This window comes from Scophthalmus maximus, chromosome 10, assembly GCF_022379125.1.
Source record: "Scophthalmus maximus strain ysfricsl-2021 chromosome 10, ASM2237912v1, whole genome shotgun sequence".
Lineage (NCBI taxonomy): Eukaryota > Metazoa > Chordata > Actinopteri > Pleuronectiformes > Scophthalmidae > Scophthalmus > Scophthalmus maximus.
Window position 1 is genome coordinate 22,660,239 of NC_061524.1, and position 17,479 is coordinate 22,677,717.

General features: G+C 40.2%; 1 protein-coding gene across 2 annotated transcripts in view; it reads right to left on the reverse strand.

The window, feature by feature from the left end:
* The window catches only part of adcy3a (adenylate cyclase 3a), a 50,966-nt gene that overhangs the window by 11,363 nt on the left and 22,124 nt on the right, over positions 1-17,479 (reverse strand). For both annotated transcript variants that reach the window (XM_035607500.2, XM_035607501.2), the window contains exons 8-12: positions 17,301-17,466; positions 16,941-17,060; positions 15,842-15,984; positions 14,420-14,581; positions 13,830-13,917 (exon numbers count right to left, since the gene is read on the reverse strand). In XM_035607500.2, the coding sequence (XP_035463393.1) occupies positions 13,830-13,917; positions 14,420-14,581; positions 15,842-15,984; positions 16,941-17,060; positions 17,301-17,466 (679 nt within the window). The remainder of the gene's footprint in view (positions 1-13,829; positions 13,918-14,419; positions 14,582-15,841; positions 15,985-16,940; positions 17,061-17,300; positions 17,467-17,479) is intronic.

Consider the following 17,479-nt stretch of genomic DNA (forward strand, 5'->3'; position numbering starts at 1 on the left):
AGCTCTCACACAAACTGAGCGGGGCTATGCCCAAATAGAAAAAGAGTTCTTAGCTATGGTATTGAGCATGGAAAAGTTCCACCAGTACACATTTGGTCGTAAAGTTACTGTGCAAAGGGATCACAAACCATTAGAGACCATAGTGAGACCACTTTTGAGTGTGCCGAAAAGACTTCAGAAAATGATGTTGCGCATTCAGAAGTACGATCTAGATGTAGTGTATGTCCCAGGGAAAAACATGTTGCTAGCGGACACATTGAGCAGAGTCTATCTGTCTGAGTGCTCATCTCATGGCTCAGTGGAAGCTGAAATAGAGACTGTTAATATGGAAAGACTCAACATGATCTGAGCGGAAACTAAAGAGGATAAAACACTGCAGACCCTCATTCAAACAATGGGCCAGGGATGGCCAAATGACAAGAAGGACATACCAACTGAAATCAGGCCATACTTCTCATTACAGGGGGAGCTGAGCTGTCAAGAAGGAATAGTGTTCAGGGTCCCTGAACCCCTTAGACACTGAGGAGCGAGATCACCTACCATTTACACTCCTCTCATCTTGGTTTGGAAGGATGCCTACGGAGGGCTAGAGAGTGTGTTTACTGGCTGGGCATGAACGACCAAATCAAGAATTATATAGCCAAGTGTGATATCTGCAGGTCAGTGGACAATAAATAACAAAAAAGAGACACTAGTCCCACATGAAATGCCGAGCAGACCATGGGCAAAAGTGGGCACAGATCTGTTCTCATTTGAAGCAGGAATTACCTAATCACTGTGGACTATTATTAAAATTTTGGGAATTGGACTATCTATCAGATACTAAGTCTACTACAGTGATAAAGAAACTGAAAGCCCACTTTGCACACCAAGGTATCATGGTACCAAGGCTGATACTGTCATTTCAGATAATGGACCGCAATATGGATACCAAGACTTCCAGAGATTCAGCCGACTGGGAATTCCAGGATGAGACCTCATCACCAGGCTACCCACAGAGTAATGGCAAAGCGGAATCAGCTGTGAAAACGGCAAAGAGGCTCATGCTCAAACCCAAAGATGCTGGACAAGACCCCTATCTTGCCATTCTAAATCACTGAAACACTCCATCACAAGATCTGGAAACCAGTCCAGCACAGAGACTACTTAGCCGCCGTACAAGAACACTACTACTCACCAAAGCCAGTCTTCTGCAGCCAAAAGTTGTGAGTGCACGGCAGGATCTGAAAAACAATCAAAACCTTCAATGTGCTTACTATGACAGGTCAGCCAGACACTTAGACCATCTGAAACCAGGTGACTAAGTGAGAGTGCAGCTTCTCGGAGCCTGCACTGTCTGGAGACCAGGCAGAATGTGGAAGCCCATCGACGCTAGATCATATGAAGTCCAGTTAGACTCTGGTGGTGTTCTAAGGAGAAATCAGAGACACCTCAGATGTGGACAGTGGCCCCCTGTGAGCCTCCTGACATAGAGACTGTCGACCTCAGTCCCTCAGAGGCTATTCCTCCCCACTGTCTCTGAGACACACAGCTACAGACACTGGTGACAGTAGCACATCAGTCACCAGTAGCTGAAAGTGTGCGTTCTAAGATTTTTGTTGTAGCGTTATTTAGAGATTTCAAGTTTTATGGTTCCTGATAAGGTACAGGTCAGACATTAGGTTGTTATCTGAAAAAGAGAAAGGACGTAAGAATAGGAACTATTGTTTGTATTTTGTTGCAGTAGACCTGCCCGCCTGTTGTTGTTCATGTTGTTACACGGACGCGTTAACAGAGAGCACCTACGCGGGTTGAAAAGGAGCAGGACCCAAATGCAAAGTGCTAAATAAACACTTTTTTAATTTTACAAAACAATAAGACACATACAGTCTTTTAGTTAGAAATAACAAAATCAATCACTAGAGGTCAAAATACAAAACAAACCAGAGAACCAAGGCACAGGAGACATCAGGAACAGGAACAGACTATCACAGGGGCAGGGGACACAGGCAAAGTAAAGTGATCAGACAAAAGACAGGGAAACAGGAAGTGGGGAACACAAGGAACATTACTTCAAAATAAAACAGGAATCAACAACAAGCGATCCAGAAACTAAGGAGAAGTACAACAAGGGAATAATAAAATAAACAAACTATATAGTCTACTATAACTTAGGAGTTCATGATCCTTCGGATCCACCGGATCATGACAGCTGATATATGATTTAAAGTTTAACTGAGATTCTTAAATTGATGCGACTCTTCAGCTGATCCTTTCTCTAGTAAAAAGTCACCACTCCGAACACAGCTGCTGCTGTTAGTAAGAGAACAACAAACTTTTATTTTAGCCATTACTGAATTAACATGCATTAGTTACAGCTGATCCAATCTTGCGCTGCTGATGTCTTCCACAGCAACTTAGGAATTCGGCTAAAAACAAAAACCACACTAAAAGTCAGTGAAACGTGTCCAAATCTGACTGCCATTTCAGTTTTGTCCTATTAAATTATGATGCTAAATTAGTTAATGGAGTTGGAAATAAATAATAAATTTGAGCTGAAATACGACATTTGGTCGTTGTTTATTCCCACTGGATTGAACCTGTGATGGTGGTAGGCTCTGGCGATGTGGTATGGAGGACAACTGCAAATAATATGTATCCACTCTGTGAGTGTGGTTTTGTTGTGCGGGTTAATCTTATGGTGTGCTCAGCGTAGACCAAGACCCACCCTGTGAGGCTGCATCCTGAGGAGGCGTCCCGTGGGTAAATAGCTTACCTTCGTGCAACCAATAAGCACTGATGGGCTACACCCATCGGAAAATGTTCGGCTCTGTTTTTGGTTTGTTTTGTTTTTTTCATTTAGATCACTACAGAGGCCCCGGCACTGATGTGTTTTATGACCTCAGGTCTGCCAGCAGCGCTCATACACATTGGCCCTGGGAGTAAAACCTCCAGGTTTTGTTATGAGAGCTACAACAAGAATTTGTAATGGTAATGTTAAAAGTCTATTATGGAGAAATCTATTGTCTCTGTCTGTGATGTATGTCTTTACAAACAAGAAGTAGACGAAAAAGGCAAAGAAATTGAATGTGTATTAATGTGTGAGCAAGTGTCCTGAAGAATATAAACAGCTGGTTGACGAAGCCATAACATGCTCTCTGAGCCAGAGCTCAATTTGTTTTACCCAGTGAAGTCCAGTCTGGGATTTCTGATGAGTGAGAGAAAATATGATACATCTGATGAAACTGTAAAGTAAAGAACTTAAGAAAAAGTACCAATGCAGTAGATAAATAAATAAACAAAAATAAAACCTCACTCATATACAAGTGAAGCCCTGCGTTAGAAACACAATCCTTCTTAGAAAGTAGTTAATACAAGTGTTGGAAAAGAAATGGGTGATAATAAAATAAATTTGGTCCCTGTGTATATACTGTATATATATATACTGTAATGCATATATATATGTTTATATAATCCATTGAGTGAGATCTTTGTCTCAAAATGAACTAGCTACTAAAGCTGTAAAAATAAATGCAATGGATTTTTAAATATAAAGCAGGCAGAAATTAAGAAACACACTTCTTTCCCAGCTAGGCGTTATGAAGGGAAAACGATTTAAAGTAAATAACCACAGCTGTTCAAAATAAAAGTTCAAAGTAAAACCACACATTGTGGAACCTACAAAATAGATTTGAGAAGATCAAATAGTCTGAATCGGAGTGTGGTAAATCAAAAAGCGACAATTTTAGGGAGATAAACAAACAAATAATAATTACAGAAGCCTTAAAGGAAATAGATTTGTTTAAGCTGACGAACGTTCTGCTAGGAAGGTATGAAGTAAGAAAAAGGCTATATACTTCCGTGATGATAATAATGATGAAACAGTAAAAGTTATAGCTCTATACATTCAAAGTGGAGGCCCCAATTGTTCTGAACAGAGGAAGTAACATAAACATTATATTAAGTTTTGTGAATATTTGATGTGATTTCATTAAGAGAAGTGTTCATACGGTAAATACGTTTCATTACTGTCAATTATTATCAAGCCTGATTAGAATGATAAACAATACCCTTAAAAAATAAGGATGAAAGTTAAGTTTTAAAATGTGAAACGATAGGAGATGTTCTGCATTTCTTGTCTATTAAACACCCGAAAACCAAACACTGGCAGACGCATATGCTCTTCGACCTTGCGAATCGGACCAATATATGGAGGCTGAAACGCACGCACGCGTTTTGACTCAAATGATCATTATGGAGAGCCAACATTACTGTTGAAGTTAATTAGATTATATTTAACCATTTCTGAAAATAGAGATTAAAGTAGAAATTAAGTAGTTCATTTTTTTACAATCTGTCTGACTATGATGGGACGTTGCCTGGCACTTGACATGGCTTTCATCTTAAAGTTATTATAGTAGGTGATTTCAACATTCATGTGGATGTTGCCAACGACAGTCTTAGTTCTGCCTTTAATTCGCTCATAGACTCAATTGGTTTTACTCAACATGTAAACAAACCCACTCACTGTTTTAATCACACCCTTGACCTCATTCTGACATATGGCATAGACATTGACAATCTAATAATATTCCCTCAAATCCCTCTGTCCGATCACTACTTAGTTACATTTGAATTCTCTTTTATTAATTTTACTGAATTTGGAGAAAAGTTCTATTACAGCAGGTGTCTATCAGAAAACTCTAAGTAAATTCAAAGAAAAAGTTCCTTCGTTATTTACTCCACTGCCATGTGTCGATACAGTGCAACATAGTTATCAAAACTTTACTCCCACACAAATTGATGATGTTGTTGATAGTGCAGCAGTCTCACTACTTTCCACACTTGACACTATCGCCCCTCTGAAAAAGAAGACAGTCAAACAGAGGAGGATAGCTCCATGGTTTAATGCACAGATATGTGCTTTAAAACAGACGTCAAGTAGGTTAGAAAGGAAGTGGCGTTCCAATAGTCTAGATGATTCTCACGTCGACTGGAAAGTTTAATTACATATAAGAAAGCCCTTCGAAATGCCAGAACCAACTATTTTTCTTCACTAATAGAGGAAAATAAAAACAACCCCAGGTTCCTCTTCAGCACTGTAGCCAGGCCGACAGAGAATAAAAGCTCTACTGAACAGTCTATTCCTCCAACTCTAAGTAGCAATGATTTCTTGAGCTTCTTTACTAATAAGATTATTACCATCAGAGAAAAGATTTACCAGCTTCTTCCCACTAAAAGCATAGACACACTGTCCAGTTCAGTAGTCTCAGAACCAACAGTATCGCCTAATTTATATTTAGAATGCTTCTCCCCTATAGATCTGGCTGAGCTGACTTCACTTGTTACTTCATCCAAGCCATCAACCTGTCTTTTAGATCCTATTCCATCAAGGCTATTTAAGGATGTATTACCTTTAATTAATAGCTCCATTTTAGATCAGATCAATTTATCTATATTAACAGGCTATGTACCAAAGGCCTTTAAGGTGGCAGTAGTTAAACCTCTGCTCAAAAAAACAACTCTAGACCCAGATATCTTAGCTAACTATAGACCCATATCAAACCTCCCCTTTATCTCTAAAATCCTTGAAAAAACTGTTGCTAACCAGTTATGTGACTATTTACACAGGAATAGTCTGCTTGAAGACTTTCAGTCAGGGTTTAAAAATCTTCATGGTACAAAAACACCACTACTGAACGTTACCAACGACCTTCTCATGGCCTCAGACAGTGGACATGTTTCTATTCTCGTCCTATTAGATCTTAGTGCTGCATTTGATACCATCGATCACAAAATTCTGTTACAGAGGCTAGAACACATTGGGATTAAAGGAACAGCACTACAATGGTTTAAGTCGTACTTATCTGATAGATTTCAGTTTGTTAACATTAACAACAAATCTTCCATTCATACAAAAGTGAGACATGGAGTACCACAAGATTCTGTACTGGGACCGATACTTTTCACTTTATATAGCCTTCCTTTAGGCAATATTATAAGAAAACACAACATCAATTTCCATTTCTACGCTGATGATACCCAGCTGTATTTATCTATAGATAGCTAGATGAAACTGATCAGGTAGACAAACTTCAGGACTGTCTTAAAGACATAAAGACCTGGATGACTTATCATTTTTTACTTCTAAATTCAGAAAAAAAACGAGGTAATTTCACTCGGCCCTAAACACCTCAGAGAAACATTATCTGATCATATAGTTACCTTGGATGGTATAACCTTGGCCTCCAGCTCTACTGTGACAAAACCTTGGAGTTACCTTTGACCAGGACATGTCCTTTGACTCACACATAAAACAAGTCTCTAGGACAGCCTTCTTTCACCTGCGCAATATCAAGAACATTAGAAACATCCTATCTCAAAAGGATGCTGAAAAACTAGTCTATGCATTTGTCACTTCTAGACTGGACTACTGTAATTCATTACTGCTAGGATGCCCCAATAAGTCTGTGAAAAGCCTCCAGTTAATCCAAAATGCCGCAGCACGAGTTCTGACAGGAACTACAAAAAGAGATCATATTTCTCCAGTGTTAGAATCTCTGCATTGGCTTCCTGTAAAATTCAGAATAGAATTCAAAATCCTGCTCCTAACCTACAAAGCCCTTAATAATGAAGCTCCATCATATCTTACAGAGCTCATAGTTTCATATTATCCCAATAGATCACTTCGCTCTGTAAACGCAGGACTACTTGTGGTTCCCAGAGTCTGTAAAAGTATAATGGGAGGCAGAACCTTCAGCCACCAGGCTCCTCTCCTCTGGAACCAGCTCCCAGTTTGTGTCAGGGAGGCAGATACCTTCTCTACATTTAAAGTTAAACTTAAAACCTTCCTCTTTGATAAAGCTTATAGTTAGAGCTGCTCAGGTGTTTAATAAACCATTTCTTTATTATGCTGCTATAGGCCTATACTGCTGGGGGAACTTATATCATGAGCATCTCTCTCCCTCTCCCGCTCTCTCTCTCTCCCGCTCTCTCCTTCTCCTTCTCCCTCTCTCTCTCTCTCTCTCTCTCTGCCCCCATGTATTTACATTACATGTCACTAACTCTGTTTTCTCTCTCTCCTAGCAGATCTCTGACCCCAGAGCTGCAGGATCCAAACCCGTCATTATTAGGGCCCGAGCCAGCACTGCTGGCGAGAGCCCTATTGTATCTGTAATGATTATTATTATTATTGCTATTATCATTATTATTAATAACATCATTGCATTTATAAGTGTCAGTATTCCCTAATTATAAGTATCAGTCTGTTAGAGATTAAAGCAACTGTTATACAACCCCTCTATCCCCCGATATGTTTATATTACATGTCACTAACCCTGTTTGTGTTTTCTATCTCTCCTAGTGTATCTTAGACCCCAGCGCTGCAGGACCCAAACCCGTCATTATTATTGTTGGTATTCTATTATTATTGTCATCACTAATAATAATAACAACATAATTGTATTTTTTAATTATAAGTATCAGTCTGGTAGAGATGAAAGCGACGGTTGTACAACTGTCCTCTCTCTCTCTCTTCTCTCCTACTGTCTCTCCTCCCACCCTCTTTCTGCCCACCTCTCCTCTCTTCCCCATTTCTCTCCTCACCCCAACCGGTCGAGACAGATGACCACCTGCAACTGAGTCTGGTTCTGTCAGAGATTTCTTCCTGTTAAAAGGGAGTTTTTTCTCTCCACCGTCGCCATGTGGTTTCCTCATTGTGGGAATTGTTGGGTTTTCACTGTAATATTGTAATAATGACCTCACTATGTAAAGTGCCTTGAGACAATGTATGTTGTGATATGGCGCTATACAAATGAAATTTAATTGAATTGAATTGAATTTAACAGTAATGCTAAAAATAATAAATTTACTGCTCCTCCACAGACTCCTGGAAAGATCGTGGGGGTTTCATGTTTCATCTATACATTTTAAACCAGAAGAATGTGTGTTAATCAAATCTCTCCAATCTCTGGAGAATGTGTCCCTTTCTCACAGGTAGAAAGAACCGTCTCATGTGTTAACTGACGACGAAAACCACCTCAACAGTCATAGGTCGAGCAGACAATTATGTGGTAAGAGGCCTGACAAGACTGATTATAACTGATATAACTGTGAGTGATTTTCTTGTGATAATGATCCACAGAGGAGGAATCAAAGCAGGTCATTAGAAACGAAAGGTCCGATTCCCGCTGAGGAGTAAGAGAAAGAGGATGAGTATAGACACACACATATAGTAATTCAGGGGAACATTTTTAAATGCAATTATTGTATGTATGTATGTATGGCATTTATATTTCATAAATATGTAATTGGAAGAGAAAAGGAGACTCTGCCAAGAGGAACCCCAGGGCCCACATCTGGAGCTAGGCCCAAGTGGCGAGCTTGTCGGCGAGCGAGTGGTGGCCGGGTTTGCCACGGTGCCCGGCCGGTCACAACCCCGAAAAAGCTACAGGGCACCTACCCCCTCTCCATCCTGTGGGCCCACCACTTGCAGGAAGAACCGCTGGGGTCGGGTGCGCAGCCACACGGGTGGCAGTAAAGGTCAGGGACTCACAAACCCCCGGCTGAGCACCGCTGTGTTGGAGTTTACACCGGTGGACGAGAGGGTTGCCTCCCTACGCCTACGGGTGGTGGGGTAGAAAACTTTGACTGTTGTTTGGGCATATGCACCAAGCAGCAGGTCAGAGTATTCAGCCGTCTTGGAGACCCTGAATGGAGTCTTGCATGGGGCTCCAGTAGGGGACTCCGTTGTTCTAATCAAAGTGGAGCCAGACAGAGCTGTGCTGCTTGCTCAAGTAGCAGCTTTAAATGAAAAGCATGCTTTCGGGGAACAGGAGCAACAGCTGAGATGGAAGCTATGCTAGCTGCATCCACAGCTAAATTAGCAGTTTAACAGGCCTCTGACGTTCAAAACTCTTCAAAAGCACGGGTGTCCAAACTTTTTTCAAAGATTGGATCATGTGAAAATGACCAAGGGCCAACGGTTCCACCTGGCATTTTTTTGGACATACATACAAATGGACTGTTTTATAACAATTTTATTTTCAATGACACAATTGTCATTTCTTCAAATGGCAATGTAACTGAATGTAAGCCACTCAGGCGTGACCAGGTCTCAGCAAAATAATTCTACCTTTCTTTCACATCTGGAGAGTCAGATAACCTAAAGAACAAGCCGTCTCAAATACCTAAAACTTCCATAACGCTGATAAATAGCTGTACTTTAGGTTCATTTTAATCGTGACTCATGATGTCTAATTAAATGTTCAAAACATATGATACTAATATATGATACTTGCTCTGGTCTTTCACACAAGATCATGCAAAATGCACTCTTTTGTTTCACCTCAACAGGTACATACAACCAACAATTATAGGCTAATCTTACTCAAAAGTTAAATAATTTAAGTTCCATAATTACAAGTGCATATATTTATAATTGATGACGAAACAAGATACTTTCTGACACCATTGAGAAGTGTGATACTAAGATCCGGATTGCAGTGCACAGTTCTACCAGTCTAAGTCAAGTCCATCAAAAGTGAGACAGAATAATAGAAACACGTGCTTTCTTGTATCCTGGCAGCTCACCCACTTATGATGGATCTCAAGCAAAGGCTCAATCGGGCTGGAGAGGAAAAGGTTGTGGCAGCATATGAGTGCTCAGGCTTGGAAGTGGTTGGACACAATCCTTTTCAGCAAATGTCATTGGAGGTTTTGACAGCACACTGACGCATAATTTCTGCCGGTGCTGCTGATGGAGAGAGGGTGAGAGAGACAGAGCAAGACAAAGACCACTGCAAGATGTTCTACAATGAGGTAATGGTGCAGAACACGTTAGCGATCTCAAGTTATGATGAGTGTGTTAAACTATGGCAGGCCACCCACCACATTCTAGGTAAATAATGGGAAACATTGTGTAATCTAGATATGACATGACCTATATTGGGATATAAGTTTGTTCAAATCACACAGCCCTAATATTGATAAGCACTATAGAGCACTATAGAGTTTTCAATGTGTCTGCTCTCACTCAGCCCATGGGATCGACTGACTGTGTGCGTGTTGTTGGACCTGGGAAAAGTGGAGCCTGTGACAGCAGCAGTCGATACTGGCCTGTCGGCTGGCTATCAATACATCTGGATTTCCATGACGGCACGTACACACGCACACACATGCTAAAATTACAGGAGGATGTTTTTATAGAAAGGTGGACACCAATAAAGGAGGTAATGGGAGAACACCTATACACCTATACTTAAAGAACTGGTAACCTCTTTGGTAACTATGTATAATGGACTCTAGGGCTGCAGCTATCAATTATTTACAATAATAATAATAATACAGTAGTAATACAGTATTCTACCGATTATTCCATCGTCACAACTCCTGCTCGCCTGCTCCGAGGGCAACGACTGACCGGATGGCACCGGCATGGTACCGAACTCTCTGTACCGAGTTTTAGTTTTTTATCATCTTAAAATTATCCCAAACTTTGGACAGTTTCTGTCGTTTTATTCCGCCTGTTTCACTGTTTACGCTCTCTTCATTCATTTTTAATCCGCGCCTGCTCGTAAATCATCACTGCATGTGTCCACAGCAGAAGCCTGTTGTGCGACGGTAATAATCACCAGTGAGGAAACACAGTGATCAGTACAACGTTAGTTACATTGATGAAATGAAGCTTCCAAGCAAATAGTTTTGCATCAATGATTTTTAGTAACCAAATTATTCGAATTACTCGAGGAACGCTTCAGCCCTAATGGACTGAATATGTGGAGTTGTGTATGCTTTTATTTTTATGTTTTCAGTTTTATGTGTTTTTCTTTTTTCTTTCTCTTCTTTTTTATTACATTTTGTTTTGATTTACTTTTCTACATACCATCTCACATACCAACTCACAAGAATTGCAACCCCCTGTAAAAGAAAATATCAAGTGTCAAAATGTAAGTGTCAAAAAAATCTGAAAGTTTTTTTTCTCCAAGGTCGCCACGTGCATGCTCATTGTGGGAATTATTGTTTTTTTTCTCTCGATCTCACTATGTAAAGTGAGGTGAGATAATATATATTGTGATTTGACGCTATGATTTGGTAGGATTGAGAGGAGTGCGGAATTCAAAATCCAACGACTCCTGGTCCCTCCAAGCCAAGGAACGTAACATGGCGTTCGCATCGGTTAAGAAGCTAACATGGACTACTGTCGACATTGGTAGACTATAACACGTTTTATAGTTACCAGACTCACATTATTACCTGTGACGTTTTGTGCAAACAATATCGTCAGTGTTTTATGCGTTTTACATGGCAGGCCTGTAAATTAACAGCTTCATCTTCACATACATAATTTGTTGCTTTGCAGGATGATTGACGCTTTTTACGTATATTTTATAACATTATTAGAGCTTTGAGACTGGTACACTGGGCTCCAATGAGGAACTAAACACAGCTGAAGAGGGTGTTACCTACGAGGGGCACAGGGCAGGGGTCGTGGGAGACAGGGCAGAGGTCGGCGTGTTGGCCAGACACCCAGGGACCTGGGAGCCGAAGACATTGCTGATCTTCCTGTGATGAGCCAGTTGGTACCCACTGCTTGCACTGGTTTTATTCAGTGTAGCTTCAGTTGACTTTGCTAAATGTAAATAGTGTGCTGTGCAATACATTTTTTTAAATTCATTTACTTGTTTCAAAGTTATATTTTAATATTCATGCAACCTCAGTATTTGCCTTGCAATAAAGTGTATTTTTGAAAGTAATTGGTTTGTCATTGCATAAATACACAACAATGTGAAGATTACTTTTGAAGATAATTTTTTCATCAATATACTTTTTGAAACAATTCAAGGCATTACAAATATATAATAGAGTGGATGCTGATTCAGGAAGACGGAAACTGAAGGATGTCTTAAGCAGAAGTATTTATTATAAGAGATAAATATTGAGGAGACTTCCGGTTCGTTACACAGATCAACAAGACCGTATGGCGTCCCTAGATAGTCTGCCCATCCCCAGTCTCTGTAGTGTATTTAGCTTTGAGTAATGTCATCATCTCCCCGCGACCATGACACCTCGAGTGAGACTTCAGCTGCTCTCAGATTGTTTTGGCTTGCCATAGATAAGATGACCTTGGTCCCTGAGAAGTATGTGTTGAATATTTATAATACTCAGGTAGACTTATGTATTTGGATCTACAACTTTGATGTTTTAACATAGTTGCAGGATTTGTTTTCTGATTCATCTGGATGCTAATTCAAGACAATAAAATAATATTTTTTCATCTTCTAACACCTATTTATCAAAGAAATAGAAAATACGAATCTCAGAAAAACAAAGCATGCGTAAATATTCACTTATTTAACAACAACATAACACTGACATGGAATCAACCACAAACCAATAATCCCTTAAAACTTTTCTTATCCTTTTAATATGTATAGAGCCGTCAGGTCTTCTTTTGGGTGGTCTGTGGACATGATGGTTGTAACCAACTTGCCAAAAATTGTAAAACGGGCATTTGCGTACATAATCTGTGGTCATGATCATCAGAGTCGGACAAAATGTATAATTACATGCTGTTCAAAGCAGGGGAAATGTGCATTGTACTTTTCTCCATGGCCAAAGTAGAGTCTTGTTTTGAGACAAACGGCTTTCACTTTTTCGACACTGAAACTAACAGTGTGTAAACAACACATGGGAACTTCAGCTTTCTCTTTAGACGCTGCTGCGTTATTGACAGACTATAACCGGCCCTGTACATCTACTACTGTCAATGTACTGCTACAGTTAGCTCTGCTTCACGTCACATTCGCTCAGTCACTCTCTCTCACACACTCATTACGCTCACACATAAATATAAATAATTTGACAGTCTGCACGACAATGATAAATAAATACATTCGCAAATTCAGTACTTGAATGTGACTGTAGCCACAGCCTGGAATATCAACAACTTCATAGCATTTAGCACAGCATGGGATGCTACGTTTGGTGATAAATAGTGATGCTAACTAAACAGTACGACACTGATGGGCATTTAGCCGTGAGAGCACAGACAACGGCACACATGTCTGGAAAACTCTCAAAATCAATAAGACTGCTTGGACACTATAAACATATTTTCAGCCACTATGCAATAAAAGCGCTAACCACGGCACTATGACCCTAGCAAATAGAAGCCTGATTACAACATTCGGTATGCAGAGAGCTACAATAAAATGGAAAATAAAATAAAAGATAAACGAAACAGGGATAATTACCGGTCAAGCAGAAAGCCTCGTTTGTGAATCCTTTAGGTCTCACAGCTCTCTCATCTGTGGACCGCCGCTCCAATGTTCACACAGGTTTTATCTCTGCTCGATCTGCTTCCTTCTTTTTAGCTTGTTTTAGCTTGTGGTCTTTGTCGTATATGCAGTCACTGGCAAGGATGCTGGGCAGTTTTTTCTATGCTTGGGTTATGCTTTCTCTGCCACAGGGGTGTTTTCAAACTAATTCCGCTTCTGCCGCTAGCTCCACATTGTTAAGACGTGAGCTTGATCTTGACCAAGCGAGTGAGGTTTTGCACAGTACTCAACAGCACTGCGCAGCACGTACCCAGATGATTGACAGAGCGGAGAGACACCCAATGGCTGTGATTGGTGATTTTTCTTTGGGCACGGTAGATTCTTGCAAATGGCATTAAAGGCAGTAGGGGTCGCTAAATGAAACTAGATTCTTTCACATATGATCTGTCTAACATATTATTACCACGATATAGTGACAGTTTCATCAAATATGACAAAAGATATTTTTACAAATTCTACCTACTGAACCTTTAACATTCAGATGTAAAGGAATAAAAATGTGTTAGAACTCACTCTAGGGAAGATGGCAGCCAGAGAGCAGATTGTCAGGATGAGCAACAGGACTTCTCCCACTGCAAAGGTGATGTAGTTTGCAATTAACCTGTTGAACAAACAGACAGACCTTGAGAGAAATATACAGCAACAGCAGCAGTCAACAAGTCCAGACTACAACATCTGTGTTCAAGCAACACAATGTAAGAATTGCTCTCGACTACACTTGGGGTCCCCCTACAGGTGGGAAGTATAATTCACATACATAGTGTTGCTTTAGAGCAACACAGAGCCACTTTCAATACTAAACACACCGTCCCACAGGTGCAATAACTCACTGTAATGTTCTACCTCCCTTTCTGGCACACGTCATTCACTACACAATTTCAGCTAAACTGAAACAATGTCATTCTTTTTGTTGTATTTGTTTTCATCTCTGTCTAAAATCCTGTTACATTACACTACCCTGTCAGTCCACGTGGCTTCTGAAGTTGTCGGTTCATTTTCTGTAAGCTTTTCAACAAATACAAATGGGTACAACATCTCAAACTGCAATTTGTATTTATATAGGAATAGGAATGAGGAGATTGGTGCTGGACTTGTGCACTGACCAAGGGTCTATGAGTGCCTCCATGGCTGCAGTGAAGAGAAGGACCACACAGGAGCAGCAAAAGGCAGCTCCACTTTGTTTCTCCTTCTCCACAGAGTAACGAGTCTCCAGATCTGGATCCACAAACCTCAGGGAGAGCCGGTTGGTGTGCTTCCCCTTCAAACTGATGACACAATGACACCTCAGCACTTACATCATATGTGAAATATTGGTATTACGTCATCTATGGTAAAATTTTACAGCAACATGGTGTGTATCGTTGCAGTTATGTATTGGGAAATCTCAGACTAGAATATAATACCACATCACTGAAAACACTACATGCCCCTGACACTGTGGTGAACACAAGGCAGATTTGACAGGACATGTGAAATTGATTTGTTACTTGTCTTGAGAAGGTTATGTTTTCACCCCTGTCTGTTAGTTTGTCAGCAGGATAAAGCAAAATCTACTGAATGGATTTCTACGAAACTTGATGGAAGGATTGATCACAGGTCAAGAAAGAATCCATTTACCCTGTAAAACCCCAAAAAGATGTTGTTGAAAGTCGTTGTTGTAGGAGGCCTCTGGTGCAGAAATTTAAGGTTTTAAAAATTTTCATATTTAGTAAGTTTTTAGGGAAATGTGATAATAATATAACGTAGTATTAAGGAGCAGAATTTCTGTATTTCTGTAATGTGGATTGCTTACAAAGCCCCATAACAGTAAACATCTTTAATCACAGTTAGATTTTTATGAACAATATTTTTTAATAAAACAAAATAACATATGACTTACAAAACTGAATGCTTCGTCATAAAAATACTGTTCAGCCAAGTTCATTGGCTTTGATAGTCCCAAAGACAGTTATTTTCCTCTGAAAAACCAGATACGCACATTGCAATTGCTTCATAGTGTGTTAGTGAATCCTTTATTGTAGTATCTGCAGTGTCCTCTGTTTGTCTTCACTGAGAAACGTTTAATCATGTCTTTACGTACATCTGCTTGGGTACAGGTGACCTCTTGGCTGGAAGGTGCAATGCACCCATGCGGAAAGTGCACATGCTGTTTTGACTACCAACCTCATCCAATGTTGTAAAATTACAACAAAGCCATAACAAGCTCAAAATCTAAGTATTGTACTTTTCTTAAAAAATGAGATTGAAATCTGATCCAACACGTAAAAAGCAGAGAAAGGTTTCTCAGAGAGCAACATGGTGGAGGGGTTATATTTGAAGCAGTATTAGTTTGAGATGAAAGTTATCAACTGTTTCCACCCTGGTCTCTAATTTGTCTTTTACTGTAAAGCAATGTATCATAACTAACCAGGCAGAAGGAATGATCCCGTATCAGTGTGTCAAGGTCAGTTCCCCTGACCACCTCAAGTAATCCCAGCAGTATAATTGAGGCTTTTTAGAATCCTCTAAATGGGGCGTTCACTTACGCCTGGACAGTCTCTCTCTCCAGCAGAGCCTCGTTGAGCAGTTTGTTGAGCTCCTGTTCATTCTCCTGAGCATCGATCACCCTCTCAGCCAGGTCTCGCAGCCGGAGCCTTCTCCGAGGGTTAGGGAAAGATGGATTCACCACCTCAATTCCCAAGAAAAAAAGAAAAAGAAACGATCACATTGTTTAGAACAACTATCGAGCCAACATTAATGAAAGTGGTGCTGGTCAAGATAATTTGAAACTAGTCAACAGCACAAATTAATGCATCATGTCAACAAAGTTGAACCCAGTGCAAAGGTCTGTGAAGATTTACTTTACTTTTACAAGCAGATGCACTAATCTGATGAACTCCACCAAAAATAACTGCTCCATGACTTCCCTCAAATAAATGCTGTTGTGAACAGGCTCTACATGTATTACATGCTCAACCTTTACAAATATTTATTCTGATGATTTTGTGCTTCTGAATTGTCAGTGGTAAAAAGTATAATTGGGATTCTTGTTACGTTACATTCTACTCCAAGACCCCGTTCAGACCTAGTATTAAATCCATCTTGAATGATCCTATCACAAGTGTTCATTTCAGGTGTGGACCAATCCAATCACTCGGACCACATTGGGAGGTGGTCTGGGATGCATGTGTCCTCAATCTTTTGGCAGTTTGAACGTTAATGTGTCCTGGATCACACTAAAGCACCGCCTACTCAGCTGATGTCCTCTTACCTGCTATGGCATAGTGAATCAAAAATATTTTACACTTATTTCACATATGTTGATTTATATAAAGACACATTATTAACACTGAGCACAACATATTTATTTTCCTTTTTCCTTCAAATGGGTAAACTCTTAATTGTAAAGCTACACGCAGAGCACTGATTAACTCAGCCCCTCCTGGCTCTTGACAACAGACCCATATATTCATCAGGGCTAAATACAACATAACATAGAGCAGGGAAATGAGATCTGATCACAAGTTATCACTGCGACTCGTGGATACACATTCTGATGAAATGAACATAGAGCTGTCCACGTGATCAGATCTCTCGAGACAGATGTTAACACCAGGTGTGAACAGGGCCTGAGTCATTTGTTACCCTTGTATCCAATTCTTCTGGCTCCTCAGGTGTGGTGCAGGCTGTGTTAGCACTGCCGTTGCACTCTGTGGTGTTGATTAACAGCGGTGAGTTTCCATTGGAAGAGGTTACAGATAGCTTCTAATGTGAGACAAGCAAACAGAAAGTACTGAGTGATTACTATGAAAAAGTGAGAGACTTTTCTCTCCTCCTTTTTACATTCATGAATAATATATGGATTTTACATTTGTCAGTAACAGAACAAATTCAAATGCGACTTTACATGCAAGATTTCACCACTATCCCTGTGCATCAGTTAGCTGAATTTGAGCCAAACATTTGAATATCCAAATATCTGGGTGTGTGGCAGGTTTGACTCACTACACCGCTGATGCCACTCTTCCCTACAGGTCCTTTAGGAACAACCACCAGGTAGGTCTCGATGCCCCTCTCCCTAAGGTAGTCACAGCGGTCACCTCCGTTCCCTGGCTCCACATCAAACTCCCCATTTAGACACTCCATGGTGCTCTGTGAGATGTGGACGCGACTGGTCCACATAT